The sequence below is a fragment of the Passer domesticus genome, chromosome 16 (assembly GCF_036417665.1).
Source record: "Passer domesticus isolate bPasDom1 chromosome 16, bPasDom1.hap1, whole genome shotgun sequence".
NCBI lineage: Eukaryota > Metazoa > Chordata > Aves > Passeriformes > Passeridae > Passer > Passer domesticus.
In genome coordinates, this window is record NC_087489.1 from 7,763,148 (window position 1) to 7,786,229 (window position 23,082).

The window sequence follows — 23,082 nt, forward strand, 5'->3', positions numbered from 1 at the left end:
AGAGAAGGGAATGGAGCTGGGGAAGGGGCTGGAGCACCAGAGAGGCTGAGGGAGCTGAGGGGGCTCAGCCTGGAGAAGAGGAGGTTCAGGGGGAACCTTCTCACCCTCACAACTCCCTGACAGGAGGGAGGGACAGGAGAAGAGGACATGGTCTTCAGCTGCACCAGGGGACTTTACGTGAGATATTAGGAATAATTCCTTCACAGCAAGGGTCATTGGACATTGCAATGGGCAGCCCAGGGAGGTGGTGGAGTCCCCGCCCCTGCAGGTGTTTAAGGGAAGACTGGACATGGCGCTCAGTGCCCTGGTTTAGTTGAAATGGTGCTTTTGGGTCACAGGCTGAACTCGATGACCTCGGAGGTCTTTTCCAGCGTAATTAATTCAGTGATTTTGTGATTCCCGCAGCCGCGCCGCCCGGCAGCGGGGCGGGCCCGGAATGGCGGCGGGCGGAACGCGGCGCTGAGGGGCGGAGGCAGCGGCGGGGCCGCATTGTCGGCGCACGGCGGGGCCGGTCCGTCCCCAGGCGGTCGGTCCGTCCCCCAAAGCACTCCCCGGCCGCGGCCATGCTGCCCGGGGCCCGGGCGCTGCGGGCGGCGGGGCTGCTCCGCCCGCCCGGGGCCGCTCCCCGCTCCGGGGCCGCCCGCCGGGCGCGCTGCGCGCCGGGACAGCGGCCGGTGTGGCGCGGCTTCGCGCTGCCCGCGGGGCCCGACCTGCGGCACTTCCTGAGGGCAGCTGCGGCGGGGCAGCCGGGGCCGTCGCCTGAGCTGCCGCCTGAGCCGGGCTCTACCCCCGGGGCCCCAAAAGGTCTGTGGGTCTTCGGGGCCGGAGCTGTTGGGGTCAGGCGAACCCCACTGCTGTGGCCTGGCTGCAGGGTCAAGGCCGGTGCGGACAATGGTGCTTCACAGTCGGAGCAGAGTGGGGAAAATAGGTTGTTTGGTTGCTTTTGCGGCCCTGTGGAGTTTAGTCCTTGGCTGCAAAGTCGTGTGTGTTGTTCCGCCGCGGAGCTGGCAGAGAGCAGGCTGCTGTGGCGCCTGCCCGCGCTGTGTGCTGGGCTGTCAGCGCGGCTGTGGCAGCCCCCGTGGGGCTGTGTGCCCTGGCGGCATGGCGTTCATTGCCCTGAGGGTTGTAGCTCAGTGAGGGCACAGCTGCTGCTGCTCTGCAGTCACAGCCCAGCCCTGCCGAGTTGCAGAGCAAACAGCTTCCCAGAGCCTGCCCCTCCGTTTATCCCTTGTGGGCTGCAGATGCAGGCAGCTTTTGTGCTGCTTCCCTGACTCCAGTGGTGGTGTTGAGGGCTTGTTCCCGCAGAGCAGGGGCTGGGGCGGGTTGTGGATGGGAGCTGAGCAGGCTCCTGTGCCACACGGCCTTTGTTGCAGTGTACCTGGAGACCTACGGCTGCCAGATGAACGTCAGCGACACCGAGATCGTCTGGGCCATCCTGCAGAAGAATGGCTATGCCAGGACAAAGGAGCTGGCTGAGGTAAGGCAGCACCTTGGCAGCTCTCCTGGAGCACAGCCCTCACGCCCTGCCTGTGTCTGCAAGGCCCAGCTTTTCTCTGGAGTGCAGCCCTGTGGGATGTTATGGGTTTTGCAGTCTGAGTTCTGTGAAGTGAAGGAAGCTGCTTAACAAGTGTGCTAGAAAGCTGTGGGTTGTCTTTTTTCTTTAAACTACTGGGCTCCATCTCAGTTGGAGAGGGATTGGACACAGCGGGATCCTCCTGTCTCATCTTTGGTTTACTTTTACCATTTAGTGAAGACTCTGCTTGTCTTCTGTTTCTTTCTTGCAACTCCTTTTGTTGAAACCTACTGGGTACTTAGGTAGGTCTTTTTTCCCTGAGTTAAGTGAGTTTTATAGTCTGCCTCTTCAGGTTACCTGGGCAGGACATGAGAACTTATTGTTTGGTTTTTATAGATTCTTCTCTTTTTTGTTGCTTTCGATTTTAGGCAGATGTGGTTCTTCTTGTCACCTGTTCCGTGAGGTAAGGAGACATTTATCACTGGTGTGGGACACTTTTTAAGGAAAACCAAGGCAGTAAAGGTGTTGCATGAGGAAAGGAATGTGCAGGTGTGAAACTGGCTATTTAGTTGAGGGTAGGGCTGGCTGGTGCTATGATTTGCATTAATTGTGCTATGAATTGCTTCTCTGGGCAGTGAGAAGTTCTTTGGTACTGTAAGCTCTGTGTATATGCCATGGGCAGTGAGAGACCTGCACAACTAATGATTTTATTTTAAAATATTTTATCTTCTCTTGAAGTGACTCACTAGTACAGTGTCTGTACTTAAAAAAATGTGAGAAATATGTTTAGGGGCAACTTGATATAAAGGGAACTTTCCTTGTTTTTTCTGAATTCAGAAGACACCAAATGCTCATTGTCACTTGCAGGGTACCTTGTAATGTGGCCAAGACACTTTTTGTCCCCAAGAGCTTAGTCCCTAAAGTGTTTCTGCAGTGGAGGTGCTCTCAGGCAAGCAAAGTGAAGCAGATAAGACAGAGACCAGCCATAATCCCCACACCACACACGGCACTCTCAGGTGCCATTAGATCCCCTGCCTTTCGCTGAGTTCTCCTCACGAGCACTTGGGCCCTTAGGCTGGGCTGTGTGCAGGAGCAGCAGCTGCAATAGCCCGTTGTGTGGCTCCCCAGGGAGAAGGCAGAGCAGGCCATCTGGAACCGTCTGCAGCACCTCAAGGCGCTGAAGGCGCGGCGGCCCCAGGCTCGTGCTCGGCTCCGCGTCGGGATCCTGGGTACGGCCGGGCTGCATGGCCGGAGCCCCACTGGCAGCAGCCGCCTTGGCCTGGGGGGAAAGCAGCTGGAAGGGCTGCGGGGAGTGAGAGGGCAGGCACTGCCTCATGGCACCCTTCTCCTGTGCTGGCAGGATGCATGGCTGAGAGGCTTAAGGAGGAGATTCTGCACAGGGAGAAGCTGGTCGATGTCGTGGCAGGCCCTGATGCCTACCGTGACCTTCCCCGGCTGCTGGCAGTGGCAGAGTCTGGCCAGCAAGCTGCCAATGTCCTGCTGTCCCTAGATGAGACCTATGCTGACATTCTGCCTGTCCAGACTAGTGCAAGTGGCACGACAGCATTTGTGTGAGTATCTTTTCTCAGTGCTTGTTTCTGTGGCTCTGGTTTGGAAATCTGTGCAGAGTAGGTGTCAGTGACAGCAGCTACTAGGAGATGCAGTGGCTGGCTGCACTGAGTCTCCCAGAGTGTCTGTGTGTGTGTGTGTTTTTGCTGTTGCTTTGCTGTGTGGCTGAGCCCTGGAGAGCATGCCCTGAGCTCTGGCTGTTGTGGACATCTCTCCCTCCCCTTTGGGAATGCTGACTCGCAGCCTGATGCTGCATTGAGTGATTTCTGTGCCACTGTCCCTACCTGAAGCCTATGCCTCTCTCATCCCCTGCCTTCTGTGGTGCCCTGCCCCAGGTTCTGCTATTCCTTCTTCTAATGTTCCACACATTACAACTTCTGATTTAGTTTTGGTGATAACATTGTCAGACATGAAATCAGACTGTGCGCTGTGTGGCCATAGCACATGGAAGGACAGTATCACTCTGCAGGGGTGGGATGTAGAAGGATCTTTGATCACTGCCAGGCTGCAGTGACAGTCTGTGCCTCATTAGCTCTTTCCAGCTTTCTTGGAAATGTGCAGGAAAAATCAGGAGGCGTTAGCTCAGGGCAAGCTGAATCCAGTATGGATGGTCTGTGTGTGGAACTGGCTGCAGGCAGCAGTGCTGGGCTCATCTGGGCAGGTGCAGGTTGTGGAGGAGGGGGTGTGACCTGTGCTGTACCTCTCGGCAGGTCCATCATGCGGGGCTGTGACAACATGTGCAGTTACTGCATCGTGCCCTTCACCCGAGGCCGGGAAAGGAGCCGCCCCATCGCCTCCATCCTGCAGGAAGTGAAGATGCTCTCGGATCAGGTGAGGCAGAGCCTGCTCCCACCTGTCCCAAGCCATGGGAGGAAGGGTGGCTCCTGGTAACAGTGTTTTCAGTGGTACTTGTAACTAGTGTCACTGCCTTTACCTGCAGAGATGAGGTTGTGGTGGGGTTGCACCAGTGGCTGTTGGATTCCCCTTGTAATACTCCATGACAGACAGGGATGGGAGGGCTTCTGTTGGAAACTCCTTGGAGTAAAACCATGGCTGCCCTTGCAGCTCAGCTATCCTGCCCAGGTTATATTTCTTCCTCTGTTTATTTTGTAGGGAGTAAAAGAAGTGACCCTCTTGGGTCAGAATGTCAACAGCTTTCGAGACCTGTCTGAGGTGCAGTTTCAGTCAGTGGCTGCCCCTGGCCTCAGCCGTGGCTTCAGCACAGTCTACAAAGCCAAAGCGGGAGGTTTGCGCTTCTCACACCTGCTGGACCAGGTCTCTCGGATTGATCCAGAAATGAGGATCCGTTTCACCTCCCCACACCCCAAGGATTTTCCTGATGAGGCAAGTGTAAAATAAGCACCTTGGCCTCTGCTTGCAGGTAGCAAGGCAGCTCTGAAATGTGAGGTATGGGGTGTGCTGCCTTCCCAAAGAGAACGTGAGTTCCCAAACTGGGAACAGCAGCTCCTGAGAGTTGGATGCTGGGGCTAAAGGTGGCAGGTTTGCAGTTTGCTGGCTTTTAACCAGGGAAGACTCTTCCCTTGGCACCCAAGTACAGTTAAGCTGTCTGAGACATCTCCTGATCACTTACCACAGGTCCTGCAGCTCATCCAGGAGCGACACAACATCTGCAAACAGCTGCACCTCCCAGCCCAGAGTGGGAGCACGCGAGTCCTGGAGGCCATGCGGCGAGGGTGGGTCACCCCATGAGGAGCCCTGTGTCCTGCCCTTTGATTTGCCTGCTGGTTTCTCCTCACTGATGTTGTGGGTTTCCAGTTAGCAAATCCATGTGCTGTTCATTGCAGATACACAAGAGAAGCGTATTTGGAGCTCGTGCACCACGTGCGTGACTCTATCCCAGGTGTGTGTTCCTTTGGCTCGGTCTGAACTCGGCACGGCTGCATCTCACTGTCCTTCCCCGAGTGCAGCATTCCTGTCTTCCACGAGGGAAGTGTACAGCTGTGTGTCTGTTACAGGAGTGAGCCTGAGCAGTGATTTCATCGCTGGGTTCTGTGGAGAGACAGAGGAGGATCACCTGCAGACAGTGTCCTTGCTGCGGGAAGTCCGCTACAACGTCGGCTTCCTGTTTGCCTACAGCATGAGACAGGTGAGTGCAGGCCCTGGTGGGGAAGGCTGTTATTTCTTGCTGTGTCCCCTAAACTCAGTGCTCTTTCTCACAATAACACATTTTTTAAAAAGTTGATGAAAATCATACCCAAAGACTTGGTATACTTGTAGATGTTGTTTGTCCCAGGCAACACTTGTAGGGTATGTGGTTCTGCAAGGGCTGTTGTTCTGCCTGGGAGGCTTCCACCTTCTCTGTAGGAGTGTCAGGTTTGGTAACTGCTTGGTGACCTGGCTCTGCAGATGCTCCAGGGTCATTGCAGGGAAGTAACTGTGTCAGCAGAGGCTGCAAATACATTATTTACTGATGAGGAATCTGCTGATGGAGCTGGGCTGGAGCCCAGCTATGAGGGTCTGTCAGTCAAGTCTGGAGGGAAGTGGTGAGTTTTTGAGAAGGTATTTCCATGAGAAGAGTGGGTAGTGGGTAAGTCTCTATTAGAATGCTCTCCAGAGTGTATGATACTGTTGGGGAAGAGGACAGAAGGTTGGGAAATGTAAGGAAGCAAAGGGATTTGGATCACCATTGAGTACATAGATTAGAAGTAGTAGAATCTGTTGCCTGTCTATGGACAGACAGGCACATCCCACACAGGAGCTACAAACTGTTTCACAGCCACTGATACTCAGTGCCCTGCAGCAGACCTGCCTAAAAGGTGGAGAAGAAAGATGTGAGGAGCACGAGGACGTGGCTGGCACTGGAGAATAGTTCCTTTGTGATACAAACTGAAATGCTGTTGGAATGTGGGAAGCTGTTGCTGGGAGAGCAGTGGAGCTGGCTGGGGTCAGACCAGGCTCTGGGGTCAGGCTGGGTGCTGAGGGCTGTGCTGGCTCTGTGTGTGCAGAAGACGCGGGCGCATCACCGGCTGCAGGACGATGTCCCCGCAGACGTGAAGAAGCGGCGGCTGGAGCAGCTCATTGCCACCTTCAGGGAGGAGGCTGCAAAGGCCAACGCAGCACTGGTGGGACAGGCCCAGCTGGTGCTGGTGGAAGGGGTGAGTGCGCCTGGAATGGAATTGTCCTCCTCCTTTCTTGCTGGCTCTGAAGCTGTGCACAGCAGTCACCACTTCCGCCTTCCCTTCTCACTTTCCCCTTGTAATCCCAGGATGCCCAAGACTGTTTCTTCACAATTAAGCAGACAGCTTGACTTTCCCAGAGCACTGAGCTGAGGACAGGGAATGGGATCAGTTAGGCATGCATCTCTGGCCAAGCACAGAATTTGTGCTTTGGTGTGTGTCACCCAGCAACTCTGGACACAGTGCTGTGTTCCAGGGCTTGGTTAATGTGGGTTTAATACCATCAATAGTGCTCAATTAATTCCTGAGGCAATAAAGCCCAGCAGTGAATCAGAGCAATTGCCATGCAGGTAATGTTCCCTGTCCTCTTTCCAGCCCAGCAAACGCTCTTCCTCGGAGCTGTGTGGGAGGAACGACGGCAACATCAAGGTGATCTTCCCCGACGCCGAGCTGGAGGATGCTGCCGAGCGCGGGGCCCCAGGCAGAGCCCAGCCTGGGGACTATGTGCTGGTGAAGGTGACCTGCCTGCAGTGCTCATTTCCTTGCACAGTGCTGTTCTCTAGGGCAGCTGCTGCCAGAAGAGCCTAAAATTAGAATGGATCCTCCCCAGCCTTTCTGTGCCTGAGGGCCTGTGCTGTTTCTTTCAGGTAACCTCTGCCAGCTCGCAGACCCTGCGGGGAGTTCCGCTCTGCCGGACCTCCCTGTCCCGTGCTGCTGCTGCTCACTGAGGGATCCCTGCTGCCCCTGGATGGAAGCAGCACATGTTCTCCAGGAAGAAACAAGGATGTGTGGTCAGGTGGAGAGATGTGGTAGAGCCATGGAGATATATATGTATATTAAAATTTATTTATGAAATAATAAAATACGTATATATTTCTGCTTTGGTGTCAAGTTACTCTTCATAGATGTGTGCAGGTTCAAAGGGGTAGAAGCTGTGTGGGAACTTGCAAAATCCAAGTACTGTGAGATTGTGTATTTTGATTTGCCCTGAGGCTTGTCCCACCCTCAGGGTGCTGCAGGTCTGTCCTTTGTGATCACATCCTCTGGCACAGCCCAGCCTGAGATGGATGTGCAGAGCAGTTCCTTCCTACAAGCTCAGCTGAATTTAGGAGCTGCAAAAGCTGGTACTACCTACAAAACACAGCCCCAGCAGCTACTGGAGAATGGCAGGAGTACTGTCAAATGGTAGAAAGACCTGAAATAACAGAAGATTAATTAACTATTTCCAAATATTGGCAAAATGCTTGGAAAGGGGATGCGAGAACCCACACCACACTTGTGTGTTGGAATGTGGCACTGGACTGTGGAATGAAAAATGGTGTTAAACATGCACCAGTGAATCTGTTATGTCTGGGGCTGAAGGAATGCAGCCTTGCCCTGGTACTGGGGAGGACTGGGTCTTGTCTGGAGAAAATTTCCTTGTTTCCAGGCCTGGGGAATGCATGGGAAGAGTGGGGAATGCATGGGAAGAGATGGCTGCTAGTTGAGGGTCATCTCTGGCCTCTTAAAACCTGGGGTGCCGTTTTGTAATCCAAACATCTATGGATGTCCTTCCCTTTGCTTACTAAGAGAAATGGTTGTATTGATTTAAATGGCCAGTAAGTTCTTCAAGTGCATCTGACAGTTCCTTGTTTTCATCAGCCTGCAGCTGACCCTGGCTGCGCAGTGTCACATTCCAGCCTGCTCTGTGAAATTCAAACAAGGACCTGTGACCTGCACTTGTGAGTAAACTGAGATGTGAGAAAGGATCAGCCCTTTTCATACAGATAATCACGTCATTAAAATAAATCCTTATAAAAGGCTCAAGCCAGTGACCAGTTTTGCAGGAACAGCTGGTAGCAGGGCAGTCACAACATGAATTTGCAGAATTTTAAAATAACCCTGAAAGGGTTTTGCTCGAAAGCTGCCTCTTCTCCGCTCTTTCTGGGCTATAATTGTTTCTCTTTGAAAACGGCATGGTTCACTGAATATTCATTAGGCTTCAAGAAACAAATACATTTTGCTTATTATCGGAGCTGAGTCCCTTCTAGAAGTGAATCTGCACAGTCAGCACAGTCCGTGTGGGCTCTGAGGGGCTGACAGGCACACAGGGCTGATCTGCCCTCCTGCTTCCACCTGGGAATGTGTATGTGGCCCAAGTTCACAAACCAGGCCTGAACCTCTGCTGCTCACTGAGGGTGAGCCTGTGGTCCAGGGGGTTTCAGGAAGAGGCAGAGTTTGGGATGAAACCCCAAAGGAAGCAGCAGCACAGCCCTCAGAGGTGATGGGCACTGAGGCCAGCGTGCTTGGCTCATCAAGGCCACTGAGCAGTGGCCAAATTCAACTGCCCTATGGCAAATCTTTCAGCTCATAATTCCCAGGCATTTTGGGACTAGGGCCCAAGCCAGCATCCTGGAAAAAGGGCTGACACCCACCTTTCCCTGCTCATTTTGACCTCCCCAGGAGCATCTATTCCAAGTGGGAAATTTAGACCACAGTGTGCCCTCCCCCCTCCATCCTGCTTTGAGGCCAGCTGTGGCCGTTTTACAATCATTATTTTAAGAGCGGGAGACTAATGAGGAGGAGAGCTGGGTTTTACATTTTGATGAGGAGGTGATAATGCTCACTGCACGGGCTCCCCGGGGAGCCGTAGCACTCACCATTTGCTTCGCCTCCTTAGTTTTTATAGGCCTCGGGAATGAAGGCCGAGGTTTTAAGGCAGCAAAGCATCCATTAGGAAGTGCTTACGGTGACCTTGGAGGCTGAGTCAGTCCTTTGGCACTGCGTGGAAGAAGGAATGTGTTGTTTTTCTTGAGGCCTGGAGGTGGGATGCAGGTTCTGTGTCACTTGTCAGGTTTGCTGCCTAAATCCAGCTGTTGGGAAAGCTGGACTCCTACCTCGTTTGTGTTCTTGCACGTTTCTGTTCCCATCCTGAGCAGGGATGAGAGCCCTGAACCCTGCCGGACCTCCCATCTCCCTGATGGACACCTGTGCCTTCTGCAGGTCGAAGTTGTGCCCTTACAGTCAGTCCTGCCCCAGTTACACCCATAGGCAAACACCTAAGGAAGCTTTTGGCAGCTCAGGTTTCCCAGTACAGACCTGAAGTGCTGGGATGACATTTACTTTCCAGCAGCAGCCGTGCCCTGAGGGTGTCTCCTGACACCTGAATTTCGTAAATCACAGCCTGCACTTTCCTTTCTGCTGGCAGGGTGTGGGTGGGGCTGGACATCACCCGCACACACAAAAAGCTTCACCTGGCAGAAAGGTCTCTGTCAGGGAGAACAAGAGCCCGTTTGTTCCCCTGGCCCCCATCAGAGACCAAACTTGTTTGTCCTCAGGTCTTGGCTGTGCTCAGGGGGTGGAGGGACAGACAGCAGCAGGTGCTCACAGCCCCTGCTCAGCACTGGCTTTTGTTGGCCTAAGGACAGCCTCAAAATTGATTCCCATCACTGCCTACACTCACCTGCCCAAATTTGCTCCCTTCTCCAAGACTTTTGAAGCAGCTTGGGCAGAGCAGTCAGGCTTTTCCCAGTGCCAGAGCTGGCCATGGTATATCATGTCCTCCCTCAGAACCCCTTGAGCTCTGCAGTCTGTGTTCCCTGTGCATGTCATGGTGCTGGTGGAGGGAAGGATGGATGTTTTCCCTGATGGAAGCCTGTAAGCACAGTTTGCTTTAAGTCAGCTGGAGCCTGGCTCTGCTGGGGGGTGGCAGGTGACAAGGCATTGCCTCTGAGTGATGCCAGTGGCCTGCCAGGCTGTGCCAGGGGAAATGCTTTCCTCCTCTTTTCTCATGGCTTTTCACTTCAGCAGACAGGCTCCATGTGCCTGCCAGCCATTCCCCCAGGCCTTCTCCTCCTCCCTGCTCTGGGATTGCTGTGGGCTGGGGATCCAGGGAGTTTTCCTTCAGCAGTTTTTCATCACCATTTCTGAAGCCAGCTCTTTGCACAGAGCTTTGGGATTTAATGCAACACAAAGAGCTTTCAAAACTGTTTTCCACTTCTAAAACCAGTTCTACTGTTCACTCCTTTCTGAAACTGGTGGTGGTTGGGGTCTGGCAGGGCAGGTACAGCTGCTCCTGCAGGCTGCTCTGCAGCCGATGGTGAGCTCTGCGCTGTGCTGGAAATGGGACGAGCTCTCCATTGCCATTGCTTGGTGCACCCCCAGACCAGCCCCAAGCTGCTCTGCAGCACCCCCGGGTTGGCATTGTCTGTCCCCAGCCTCCCTCCATGCCCATGTGCCTCCCCGGAGCGCTGCTGGGCTGTGACCTGCATGGCAATGACAGAGTGGTGAGTGGCAGCTCCGGGCTGTGGGGTTTGTGAATTCAGAGGGTATCTCACAGGCTGTCACAGGCACTGCTGCTCTCTGGGGCCCAGCAGTCCTGTGGCTTTCCCTCCTCCCTTGTGAGCAATTTATTTCCTTTGCTGACAGACAACTATTGACTTCTCATTCTCCTGAAGATGAGATGTCTTGTCTCATCAGGTTTAAATTAGTTTTATCTTTAGCCTTTCCTATTAATAAGCTCTCATCGCGGTGTCATTACTTGATATCTATTTTCTGATGTTTTTCATTAATGGCTCTATATCTTCCAGATATTTTTTCAAGTATTTTTTCCCCTGCTGCTGAGTTATTTAACAGTCAGACACAGATCAGAGACATGAAAATGGTCTGATGCTGGTCAGAGACAGCGTGGAATGGCCCAGCACCCCTTGCTGTGCAGGGCAGGGCACTGGGACTGTGGTGGGATGGCAGTGGGGCTGCACTGGGCTGTCAGGGATGGTCATGCATTCCCTCCCTGTCTCTCTGCATCCCTCTGATCCCAGCCTGAGCTCTGACACGCCTGGGGCTCTCAGGAGCAGGAGTCAATAGAGTAATTAAAATGCCTCCCGTGAGGCGAAGGTGCTGCAATTCCTTTGGACAGCTGTATCTGTGAAAAACAGAGGACTGCTTTCTGTGCTTTGTGAGCCTGGCAGGGGCTCTTCCCCTTCAGCAGAACTTCCACTAGGAAATGTGAAAGGGAATTATTTCACATTATTTCAAGGGGGCCCTGACCAGGGTCCCTGTTCCTGCTGGGCCCGAGCCACCTTCCCCAGCAGCCACTGCCACCAGGAACGTGGAGCTGGAAGTGCTGCCAGCCTGGGGACAGGCAGGGTGGCCAGCCTGAGGGTAGGGAGGGCTGTCAGCACAAGGACAAGGCAGGCCTTTCTCATTATGTCTCCAAGGGTGTCAAAAGCAAAGTCCATCAGTGTTGAAAACACCCAAATCTCAACCTCACTGCCCTACATTTACTTCTTGCATTAAGGAGGAGGAGAAAGGTGTCTCATTCCTGGAGAGCAAACCCAGGGATGACAACTGCCTGATGCACAGTGGCATGGCTAATGGAGCTGTCAGGGTGTTCAGGGACACTGCTGGGGCGTGTTTGCCACTTACAGAGCGAGGTCATTGTGGGATCCCTCACCCACCCCGGCTGTGGCTCCCGTGTAGGAATTACAGAGTGGCTGCAGGATGGGCAATTTGAAGCAGTGCCTCCAGCAGAGGGTTTGGGAGTGATTAATATTCAGCACACTGCTGTGAAAATGAACAGCCAGAAAAGATTGTCCTCCTCCCCTTCCTGCATCCATCAGGACAGTGAGGGGAACAGAAATGAGATTCACTTTTGGTAAGGCTGATTATGGGGTTTGAGACTAAACAAGGTGCTCCCTTCTCTTTGGGTTATTTAGTGTCTTTTAATCTGTTCCTTCTCTCTTTTTTTTTAATGTCATCTTTCTGTAATTTAACTACAGGAAGTTTAAAAAAGAATAGTAGGAGGCTTTGGTTGAAGCTATCAGAACCAAACAGGAGGCAATTCCACAACCAGCTTTCCTTTAAAAATGGAAAACATTCTGACATTTCATTAAAGGGGAAGATTCTTCCCACAGTTTCTCATCCAAACTCCATTTTGAAAAGCCCTTATACTGTGTGGCAAAGCTTTCCCTATCCCATGCTCAGCAGCCAGTCCAGCAGTGGCAATGCTGACAGTACCCCTGGGATGCTCTGCACAGCAGACAGGTGTCATTGGGTGCAGAAGCCTGGGAGAGCCTCAGACCAAACTCCACAGGGGAACCCAGTAGGGTGAGAGGAACCTCGGGAGAAACCCCATCAGTGCCCTTGCAGCCAGAGTTAGCAAAGATCTGAGCTGTTCCAGGGTCATCTGTCCTGGCACACTGGGGCTGGGGGTGCCAGCAGCAGGGACATGCCCCATGGCACTGTTGTTACTCATACTGGTGGGTCAGAGCAGTGCAGGTGCTGCTGCTGTCCCCACAGGGCTCACAGTGGCTGCCCTCCCCTGCCTGTGGCAGCAGAGGGGGGACCCAGCCTGATGGCACTGTGCCACTTGGAGAGGTTTGGGGTTTGGCATTTTGGCTCTAGGGTTACTGAGGAAATATTTACACCTCTATTTGCAGCCATTCACAGCAAGTGAGCCTAGAACGGGGCTTGGCACTTCCTTCCTCCTCCTCCTCCTGTTTCCTTAGGAACTGGAAACTGAAGGTGCCCAATGAGGTGTTACGGATTCAATAGCTTGGGCCAGGCACTGCCACCCATCCTGTCCTCGTGTGACAGAGCTCTGCCACTGTCCTCAGAGGGCACCCAGCATCTGCCCTTCATCTCTGCACTCTGAGCACACACAGATCATCAGCACCAAGATCCATTCCCTGAGCCCCCAGGTGTGGGTGTTACTGCAGCCAGAGCGAGGTGCTCTGGTGCAGCCCAGACGTGCCCAGTGCCCACATCTCATTAGCATTGTTACCTCTGCCACTAATTGGCAGGGCAGGGGTGGCATTGGCTGCTTGGGGTACTGCTCACTCACAATAGTGAGGTAAAGGCACTGAAGGAGCAGCAGGAGAGGCTGGCCTCTGGTCCTGTGGCACTGGTGACAAATCAGCCACACCATTACCTTGGGAAAAGAGCAGTGAGAACCTCCAAGGTTTTCAGGGGAACATTTTGCCACCCAGAAGATGTGAGCAGGAGCCCTGGCTCTGCAGCCTGGTACCAGGAGGATGCTGGCTGCAAACTCTCAGCTAACAGCACCTGAACTCCCCTGCGCCTGTTGGATGGGGCTCTGGGCCCTGGGCAGGACCAGAGGGACCCACGCTGGGCAGAGGCAGAGAAGGGTGTGGGTGCTGCCCACCAGGAATGCCCAGCAGAGCCAGTGTGGAAATGCTTGGTGGCATATGGTGCTGTGCCAGTGGATCTGGAGGCTGCAGGGCTTGGGCATCTGTCCCTGGCCCCTCTCACCATGCAACCATTCAACTCCAGGGCTGTGGCACAGCCAGCCCAGCATGAGGTTTGATGCCAAAGCAGCCAGGAGCAAGCTCCTGTGCCCAAGAGCTTGCTGGCTACTGCCACTGCTCTCCCTGGGGGTCCCAGCCCAGCCTAGGGGGGAGCTGTCTCCCTGGGGCCCCAGGGATGTGTTTGTCCATGTCAAACAGCCCCCAGCTCGCTGGCAACAGGCAGGAGCAGGAATACACACTAAAAGAACCAGCAGCTCAGGGACAGGGGCAGAATAAATCTGCATAAATACAAATGAGGGGAATATTTATTTGCCACATTGACCATGTTTCTGTAGCTACTTTAAGCTGTGAGAGTGGGGTTCCAGCAGCCTGGGCAGGGCTTGGGCTTCACTCAGGCCTGGCTCTGGGGCTGCAGCCCCTGTGGTTCCCCACCTTTCCAGCAGGCTCACCTATTCAATATTCCTCACATGTGAGTTACTCCTGTAGCTGATGGGAGAGATAAATAACAAAACCCTTGCAAATGCAAAAATCCTTTGGCAGTTTGGAAAGGAACCAAGTCACGTGCTGAATGCAGATGAAGAAAAATCATTTTTATTGTAAGGAGTAACAGAAGGGTGTGAATCTGCCTCAAATCCACCTCACCCACAATGCAGCACGTCCAAATCCACTTGGAGATTACAAGGCAGGATAGCATTCACTCTGATCAGTTCAAAGCGTTGCTGTTTGGGAACAAATAGGCTGAGTGTGCACCTGGATTAGGCTGGGGGCTTTTTGCCTCTTTTTAACAGTATGAAATCACTGGAAACAGCAAAAATCCCTTTTGAAATAGTAAGCCAATCAAGAAGCAGAAGGATAGCAAAGACAAAGTGTTTACAGCTCATTGAATTCGTCCCTTTTCTCTCTTCCCTTCTCAGAAGGATTTGGGCAGTTGGTGCAGTCTCCTGAAATTCCTGAGGGGACCAAAGCCCTGCCTGACTGTCTGCATCCAGCACCTGGCATGTCCCCTCTGTGCTGGCCTAAACCCCAGCTCAAGTGAAGGTTTTCCCTCAGGGGATCAAGGTCATCCCTTCATCAGTGAGTGCCATAACAAGTGATTTGTGGCCATGACAGCCAGGAGGGACACAGGCAAGACCTGGGGCTCCTGCCTCCAGTCACAGTGTCATCAACATGGCTGATCACTGACATAGCTAATTATCAGTATGGGTAATTATCAACATATCACTATTGGCACAGATTATCATTGGCACAGATAACTCTAGGCTGGACAGAGACACCAAAATCTGAGAAGGCTGAAATGTAGGACAGAAGAAAGAATATTTGCTTGGTTGGGTTTCTCCATTTTCATGTCTATTCTCCACCAACTGAGTAGTTTTTCTCCCTTCCCTCCTCTTCCTCCTTGGGAATCACCTGCAGGGGGACCTGGAGGGATACCAGAGTGGAGATTTTAGGCAGCCCCATCCTACTCCTGTCACCTCCCACTACCAGGTAGCAGGGTCAGGATTCTTCTCACCCAGCCCAGGTTCTGGCACCGGCACAACTGGCAGCAGAGCTCTGAGCCAGGCCTAGCCAATCCTCCTTACCCAGGGCTCTGTCAGTCCTGCAGCTACGGATTGATCCTGGGGTTGACACCTGCAGCTGGGGGAGACACACCCAGGTCAGTGCCCTCCCTTCTCCATGTGCCCAAAGCCTGGCAGTCCCCTGGTGTCCCCCACCACGGGAACAGGCTCAGCAGTGCCTGAAGTGGCCTGAGAGGCCCCAGCTTTATGGGCAGAGATGATTTAGTGCCCTCAGGAATACGGCTCTGGGGAAGCTGGGAAGACTTCCAACTCTTCCTTCCCTTCCCTATATATTAACTTTCCATGCATATGAAGCTGAAAGCTCTTCCAATCACCTCTGCAAATATTAATTAATCCTCGCAGCATCCTGAGGACCATTATTCACTCTTATTAAGCAAATATTATTAAATCCTTTTATAAGAGGTGAAGTGACTTTTCCAGGGCTGTGCAGGGCATAAGTAGGAGTGCACAGAGTTTCTCTTGCTACTGTATTCCAGACCTGCCACTGCACAGGGGCAAAGCTACTCACATCTGAGCTGGGGGCCATCTCTGAGGACCAGGGACCCCAACCACCCCAGCACTGCTGTGCCCTGTGAGGTACAAGTGCTCTGTGGGGCTGTTGCACAGCCCCTGGCAGCTCTGGCTGCACCCCAGAGCCATGAGGACCCTCCCCATTCTTGGCCACTCCCAGGACTGTGCCCCCCATTTCAGCTGCCCTGTTCTGGCTCACAGACACCACTGGGGATCCCATGGCAGCACTGGGGCTGGACTTACTCTGAAGGAGCCAGTCGATGAAGGTGCTCGGGAATGGGGAATTCTGCAAAGAACAAGGGGGTGTTAGAGCATGGGAATGTGCAGGGAGGGCAGCAGTGTGGGGACATGGGATGGAAAACAGGATGGGACATGGCTCTACCTGCAGATCCAGCTCCACATAGTGCCCAGATGTCACTGGCAGTTTGGAGAGGGCAGAGTAGATTTTCCCCAGAAGCCCGAAGGAGATGACACCTGGGGAGAGGGAGAGGCCATCAGGGCTGGGCAGAGCTGTGTGTGTCACTGAGCCTGCTGGAGCCCTGTGCCCCCCTGGCACAGGCTGGGACAGCACTGTCCTGCCCAGCAAGGAGGAAAAACTCCTTGTCCTTGCTATGGATCACAAACTCCCTGGGGTTCAAAGGTTCCTATGAAAGCTGCTACCCTGGAGCTCACAGGTGCAGATCCCATCACAAGGGAAATGTTGGGGGCAACAGGTCTGCTTTCAGTGAAGCAGCAGTTGTGTGTGAGGTTTGACATGGGCAGAGCTGGGGAGGGGAAACCCTCTGGCTCTGTGGGGCTGCACCTGGCAGTCCTGGCATAGCCAACTCTGGGCAGCAGCTTGGGTCTAGCCCTGGTTAGAAAAGCACCTGTAAGAAGAGAAAACTGTGGTGTCTGGCAGTGGTGGTGAGCCAGGACTGTGCCACCCACAGCAGCCTTGCCAGCAGAGAAAAGCTGCTCCTGCTCCATGCAGAGAGCCCTGCTTGCACAGCTCCAGCTCTCCTGAGGACACCTGCTGCCCGTGGAGGTGGCCAGACACACAAACCCCAAGGGTCATTCTAAAACTGAATATAGGAAAGAAAATGTAATGACTTACGGCTGAGGAATTGCAGATTAATGTTGATGATGCTGACCCACAAGTTCACTATTGGGCAGAGCTGCAATGGCAACAAGCAGCACAGTCTTGGTGAGAACACCGTGGGTGCAGCAGCACATTCCCCAGCACCACTTGAGATTCACAGATTTAAATCAGGATGGGAAAAACATCCTGATTTCATCCTAGAGCATGGTCCTTCCATGGAAAAAGAGCTATATGATTTGTTCAGCCCCCTTCTCAAAATGGCACAGGTTCTACTGAGCAAGGTAAAAGATCCTCTAAAAAGGCCACTTTGCTCTAAACTGGGCTGTTTCTTCTTTTCACCCCCACAGGGAGCAGCTGAGTATAAATTACCCCATAACATCACATGATAAAATTGAAATTACTCCTAACAAATAAATTCTGACTGTAAAGAAGATCAAGCAATTTTGTGTAACTCACTTATGGGCTGCAGGCATGTATCTGTGCATGCACAAATGCATACTGTGTATGTATGTGTCTATATATTTATATATATTATATATATCGTCCCTGCCAAGGGCAGAGGGATTGGAACTAACTAACCTTTGAGGTCCTTTCCAATTCAAACTGTTCTGTGATTCTGTGTGTGTGTGTAAATCTACCAGGCAGTTCTGGCAGGAGCACTGACTGCAGCTGAAATGCAGCTTCACAGCAAAGGATATTCAGACACTCACCAGCGCAGGGACAAGGGATTTAAGAGACTTGTTCACCAAGCTGCTCACCACATTGGTGAGGAGGCTGGGGAGGGAAAAGACAGACAAAAATTACCAGGGAAATTGTCAAAACCCAGGACTTGACATCAAGAAAAAACTGAGCTCCTCTGTAGAGGAGCCCCCTCCTTTTCTCTGATAAGAGATGCTGCAAGCCCAGAGCTCCCCCAGGCTTCAGCAGGAATTACAGATGCTCAGGACTTTGTTATCTGAATCCCAAAATCTGCTTGTTACGCTGTCAATCCGTGCCCAGATTTGAGACTGAAGTCCTGCCCCCTGCCCCCCACGCTCACCCTTTCCGCAGGCTGACGCTGAAGCCGCCAAGGAGGTTGCTGCAATTCTTAACCACCAGCTTGAGGTCACCGGGGGAGTCCTGGGTCAGGGCAATGTGTGATGTGATGTTTGCTTCTACTGAGGATCCACTCAGAAACTGAAAAATCCTGGAAAAGAGGAAGTGGCGTGGAAGGTTATGGAGGAAGCCAAAGCAGCACTGGAGACTGGTGCCTGTGGTGGAGCTGCAAGCACAGCCTCGGCTGGGACAGTGCTTCAGGTCTGGGGCTTCCCTCAGGCTCCTTGTCCTGTAGCAGATCACAGAACCGTAGAATTGTTCAGGCTGGAATTTCCCTCTAAGATGAAGAAGGCCAATTATCAACCCAGCAGCACCGCCATGTTCACTAAACCATGTCCTCGAGAGCCATATCCACGAGTTTTTTGAGCACTTCCATGAGTGGTGAGTGTCTCTGGAGTGAGGACAGCTGGAAATGGTTCTAGAGCGAGTCAGCAGCACAGCTTTCCTCACCAGCCTGTTGCTCAGTGTTTGGGGATGTTTGTCCAGCACTCAGGAGTGTCCCATCCTCCCCAGCACCCTCAGGTCCCCATGGCCTCACTCACCCTGGAAAGCGGAGCACCAGCTTCGAGTACAGGTTCAGCACAAGCTCAGTCCCACGAAGGACCTTCCAAGACACTCGGGCGTTCTCGAGGTTCAGCACCTTCAGCCTGGGGGTTGACACCAAGGCAAACCCACCTTGAGATGGCAGGATCAGCAGGAGCAGATCCTACAGTCCCACCTCTTCCTGCTCAGCGTCTGACCTGTGGATATTCCCAGGTAAAAGTGAAGGAGGGGAAGGACCAATTCCCACCCTGCAAACAGCCAATCTCAAAGCGTGGTCAGGTTTCTCAAGGCTAAGTCCTCCTGAGTCTCAGCCATCTCCATGGGTGGAGATTGTCCTTGATTCTGTGTGGCCCATGGCAGTATCACACCACTCCCACAGGTAAGACTTTTCCCATTCCCGGTTGGAATTTCCCCTGTTGAAGATTCTCATGTGAGCTGTGAGCCCAGCACTGGTGGTTTGTGTGAGAGGGAGGGTCTGATCCCCTGGATATCATGGGCCACCCTGCAGGGAGCCCCACCACGGGGCTTCTGACTCACCAGGCGTAGCGTGTCATCTTCTGGGGGCCGCCACCACCCAGCAGTCCTCCTGCTGCACCCAGAACACCATCAAGTCCAAGAAGACTTCCATTGCCCAGGAGACCTCCTTTCCCAAGCAGCCCTGTGCCAAGCAGACCTGTCTCTCCAAGAAGGCTGTTATTGCCCAGGAGGCCATTGCCCAGGAGGCCATTGTTGAGGAGACCATTGCCAAGTCCTTCCCCACCAAGGAGGCCTGTTGCAAGGCCTTCTCCACCAAGGATCCCTGAGGCAAGGCCTTCTCCACCAAGGATTCCTGAGGCAAGTCCTTCTCCACCAAGGATTCCTGTGCCAAGTCCTTCACCAACGAGTCCTGCTCCAAGGCCTTTCCCACCAAGGATGCCTGTGCCGAGCAGCCCACTGCTGCCAGGCTGTCCTCCTGCAACAGGCAGAACTTCCTTACTCTCCTGTCCTCTACCACCCACAAACCCTCCCCTCCCAAACCCTCCCTGTGCTTCCTCACCTAGGAGGCCTGTGCCAAGGGCTCCAGCTGTGCTGGGTTCATTTCCTGCACCAAGGGGACTTCCTTTGCCCAGGAGGCCAGTGCCAAGCAGCCCTCCTTCCCCAAGAGCCCCTGTGCCAAGCAACCCACTTTTTCCACCAATGAGACCAGTGCCAAGCAGGCCTGCACCAAGAGAGTCCCAGTTACTGACTGGACTTCCACTCCTGGGAGGATTTCATTGACAGGGAAGGTTGGTTTGGCCACCTCAGGGTGCTCTGCTGGTGAGCTCTCACAGGGAGCCCTGAGCATCCTTGAACAAAGCTGGGTTCCTCGTGGAGATGGGCCTGCCAGGAGGCATCTCCCTGATGAGCAGAGGGACGTGCCATGAGCCCAAAATGGCACAGAACTGAGCTGTGACTGTCCCCTGGAAACACAGAAAATATCTGAACTCACCACCGCTGGGTTGTGCTGGTTTCAGCAGGTTGAGGAAGCCCTGGGAGGGGGGCAGGAGGCCCCCAAGAAAGATGAGACACCAGAAGGGTGGCATGTCCTGGCACAGCACCTGTGGGAAGACCCACATCAGCCCAAGCACCAGTTTCACGTGGGTATTGCCAGCCTGGGCACTGTGCAGGTCTCCATCCTTCATGTGCACTGCTCTGGGGTGGTGGGAAGCTTCCTCCTGGACATACAGCCCCCAGACACCATGCCCCTCATCCCAGGAGCTCAGCCCAGACCTGCAGCCCCCTTTTCCCTCTTCAGGTTACCAGGGAGCAGCTGAAGCCCAGTGCCACACTGGTCCGGAGCCATCGATGGCTCCACGCCTGACTCTGCTCCCCACTGCAGAGCTGGGTGCCTGACACTGCAGGGAAGTGAAAATGCCATTTTAAGAGAGGAAGAGGGATGGAGATGAGGCAGGAGGACCTTGTACTGAGAGAGACAGATGGCTTCCAACCACTCTGGAATGGCCCTGAAAGAGGAACACTCGCAGGGGCACAGCCAAATAAAAAATGACGAGTGTCACAGTCGTGTCCTTCTGCCTGCTGTGAAGAGCACCCTGTGTTATTAAAGCTCAAAGCATGGCCAGAATCAGACTCACTTTCCCGTGGGCAGGTTGTTTGTTTTTCTCATCTTGTTCCACTCAAGCTGTGAAAAGAGTCTCTTTTCCCTGTGTTTGATCTACCCCCAGCCAAAAGAAAGCACCTTCAAGGACCTTCTGTTCCTGCCCGAGCTGGGCTTCTCAGGGTGGCAGCGCAGGCTGGGGAGTGTTTGTTTATGCATGGAAAGGTGTTTGCAAAGAAATGAGAAAATGGTCTCTCTGCAGCACTGCCAGGGGTCCCAGCACTAGGAGCATTTTCCTGGACAGCCCGTGTCCTGAACAGACACCTCAGCTTGTCCCTTCTGAGAAAAACAATGTACAGGGTGCAGATTGCAGAGGTTCAGCACTGAGAAATAACATTATTTAGGTCAGACTGAACAACTTCTTTATCTCTTCCAGATACCTTAAAAAAAATCCCTCTATGACAGTTCTTGGCACAATTAAATTAGACTTTAATTCACTCGACTGTCTTTTACATTTTCCCTTTGATCAGCACGTAATGATGCACAGCTCCTGTAGCTGTGATTATTGAACAGGGGAGAAGGAGAGAGGCTCGAGCAGCTTCTATTGAAAATCGTGTCAAATAAAATCAGTGGGATTTGTTGGAGGGGCTCTGAAAGACGTGTGCAGCATTGCAAAAGGGTACCAGAATGGATGTCAGGGCTCTTAGAAGAGCTCTTAGAGAATACGTGACCATGCAGGCACCTATCTCTGCAGTTATTAACAATATCTACCAGGGTGCTGCTCCTCGGTCATGCACATTTCAGTGAGCCAAGCATCTTGCACATGCAAAAGGCACGTCTGGCTTTGCAGATAAACACTTATTTTACACCAGCTGAGATGAGGTCTGGAGAGCTGAAAATTGTTCTGAATTCTGGTCACCAAGATCATGAAAAAACTCCCAGTCCTTTCTGCCAGCTTAGTCATTATCACAAACTTAACAACAACAGGAATAAACGTGGAATTTAACAAGCGAGAGCTCTGCTAGCTTTAAAAATTAATTTTCATAAATGATTAAATGCTGCTACAGAAATCAAAGGAAAGCATCATTAAAATTCCTGCTTTTCAAGCTGAGTTTTTCTGTGCTGTAGGTCGCCTGATGGAGCTGGCACGGTGGCCATGGTCCTTCAGTGCCACTTACCTGGACCCTTTGATGTCGAGGTGGAGCTGCCCATGGTCACGGCCGCTGGCAGCTGCTTTTATATACCTGAGCTGCAGGAATGAGGAAAGCCAAGGGAAGGATGGAGCGGGGACAGTTCCCTTTTGCTGGCTGTGAAATGTGACCCCTGCAGCAGCCTGCCCCTGAGCAGCACACGTTGCTGTGGCCAGCAGCACCAGCCAGCCCAGCAGCTCACCCCTCACCCTGGCCCTGGTGCCCACCCGCTCTGGGGAGTGTCCCAGGGCTGCTTCAGGACAGCTCTGCACCATCACATGCAGCAGAATGAGTCCAAGGACAGTGAGACGTGAGCAATTACCTCCCAATGAGTTAATTACATACAGAAACCTCACAAATTGCAAAACAAATGAAAGAGAGTGTGGGTTTGTGGTGCACTGTCTGCTCTGAGAAAACTGCCTGTGCCCCAGAGGCAAGCAGGAGCTGGCTGTGCGTCCAAGGAAGAGCTCCACAGTTTAAAGGAGGCTTGAGAGACACCAGATAAAAGAAATCATGGAAATAAATAGAGGGGAAAGGAAAAGGAACATCAAATATGTCAGAAAAACCCGATTCTGATGTTCCAGGAGTGTTTCAGGGTGGATCTGGGCTGGACCAGGGCAGGACAGTCTCACAAGCAAGTGATGCTGCAGCTGTCCCAGCTACTCCCTCTCACCCCAGGGGCAATGGGTGGTTTAGAGCCTTAAATTTGCAGAATTTTCATGTGGTTCATGCAGAGTTCATGGGTGATTTCCCCCCCAGTCGCTAAGTGCTCCCAGGACAAAGCCGCAATAAAGCCCAGGGCAGGTGAGGGTGTGATGGGTGCCAACATGATCAAGATACCCCACAGCTTTGGGCCCAGGCCCTGAAGAGTCTGGCATGTTTGGGTCTGACACAGCATTTGCTGGCAGAGCTCTGCACCCCCTGAGCTGGGGGTGACAAAGGGGACTGAGCTGGGGTGGACAAAGGGGACTGCAGCCCTCCCACCTGAGGTCTGCCCTGAGCCCAGGGGTTTCACCTGAGCTGGCCACCCCCAGAGGCTTGAGCACCTGCTGTGGCTGCAGAGAGGGCTGGACTTTATTGAACCTGAGCACAAGAATGTAAAGAACACCCACACCCTTCCGAGCACCCACAAAAGAGCTCAAAACACAATGTTCCATGGAAAACACGTGTCCTCCTTCTGCTCAAGAATGCAGGCAGGATGCAACATCTACAGGGAAAATACCAAGCTGCTGTTGTGCCATGCTGGGTGTAGAGAGACACTCAGGATCCTCAGGCAAGGGAAATCAATTTTCAGCAGCCTGGGGAGGGGAACCCCCTCTCCCAGCACACCTGAGGGACACAAACCAGCCCAGCCCAGTGCCACAGGAGGAGGGGTCACTGCTGAACTTCTCCCCAGGTCTCAGCCCCAAACTCCATCCCCTCTGTGTGCAGCTCCTGTCTCCTCAAGATGTTCTGTGGTCAAACAAAGAGGTCAGGGCTGGCTCCTCCAGCCTCTGACCAGGCTGCAGCCCAGGGAAACTGAGCTTCCCATCTGTGGGGAAACTGCCCT

At 53.2% G+C, this 23,082-nt stretch overlaps 2 protein-coding genes across 4 annotated transcripts; one reads left to right on the forward strand and one right to left on the reverse strand.

The window, feature by feature from the left end:
* The first annotated feature begins 532 nt into the window (after window positions 1-532).
* Window positions 533-7,096, forward strand: CDK5RAP1 (CDK5 regulatory subunit associated protein 1). Of its 2 annotated transcripts, XM_064391574.1 has the most exons (13): window positions 535-804; window positions 1,374-1,477; window positions 1,942-1,976; window positions 2,642-2,742; window positions 2,874-3,084; window positions 3,793-3,913; window positions 4,196-4,426; window positions 4,679-4,776; window positions 4,888-4,943; window positions 5,059-5,189; window positions 6,049-6,198; window positions 6,595-6,735; window positions 6,867-7,096. In XM_064391574.1, the coding sequence occupies exons 1-13, from the start codon at window positions 564-566 to the stop codon at window positions 6,945-6,947; spliced, it is 1,701 nt and encodes a 566-aa protein (XP_064247644.1). In that variant the 5' UTR covers window positions 535-563; the 3' UTR covers window positions 6,948-7,096. The 2 variants fall into 2 exon arrangements, with proteins under 2 accessions (XP_064247645.1, XP_064247644.1); XM_064391575.1 differs by lacking the exons at window positions 2,642-2,742; window positions 2,874-3,084 and having other exon boundaries at window positions 533-804.
* A 6,953-nt stretch (window positions 7,097-14,049) lies between these two features.
* LOC135282193 (BPI fold-containing family B member 4-like) lies at window positions 14,050-20,123 on the reverse strand. Of its 2 annotated transcripts, none has more exons than XM_064391747.1 (10): window positions 19,738-20,123; window positions 18,807-19,221; window positions 18,269-18,373; window positions 17,671-17,817; window positions 17,342-17,405; window positions 16,647-16,707; window positions 15,936-16,027; window positions 15,797-15,839; window positions 15,047-15,101; window positions 14,050-14,185 (listed from the first exon to the last, which is right to left on the reverse strand). In XM_064391747.1, the coding sequence occupies exons 1-9, from the start codon at window positions 19,928-19,930 to the stop codon at window positions 15,070-15,072; spliced, it is 1,152 nt and encodes a 383-aa protein (XP_064247817.1). In that variant the 5' UTR covers window positions 19,931-20,123; the 3' UTR covers window positions 14,050-14,185; window positions 15,047-15,069. The 2 variants fall into 2 exon arrangements, with proteins under 2 accessions (XP_064247817.1, XP_064247816.1); XM_064391746.1 differs by lacking the exon at window positions 14,050-14,185 and adding an exon at window positions 14,748-14,885.
* Window positions 20,124-23,082: the final 2,959 nt, after the last annotated feature.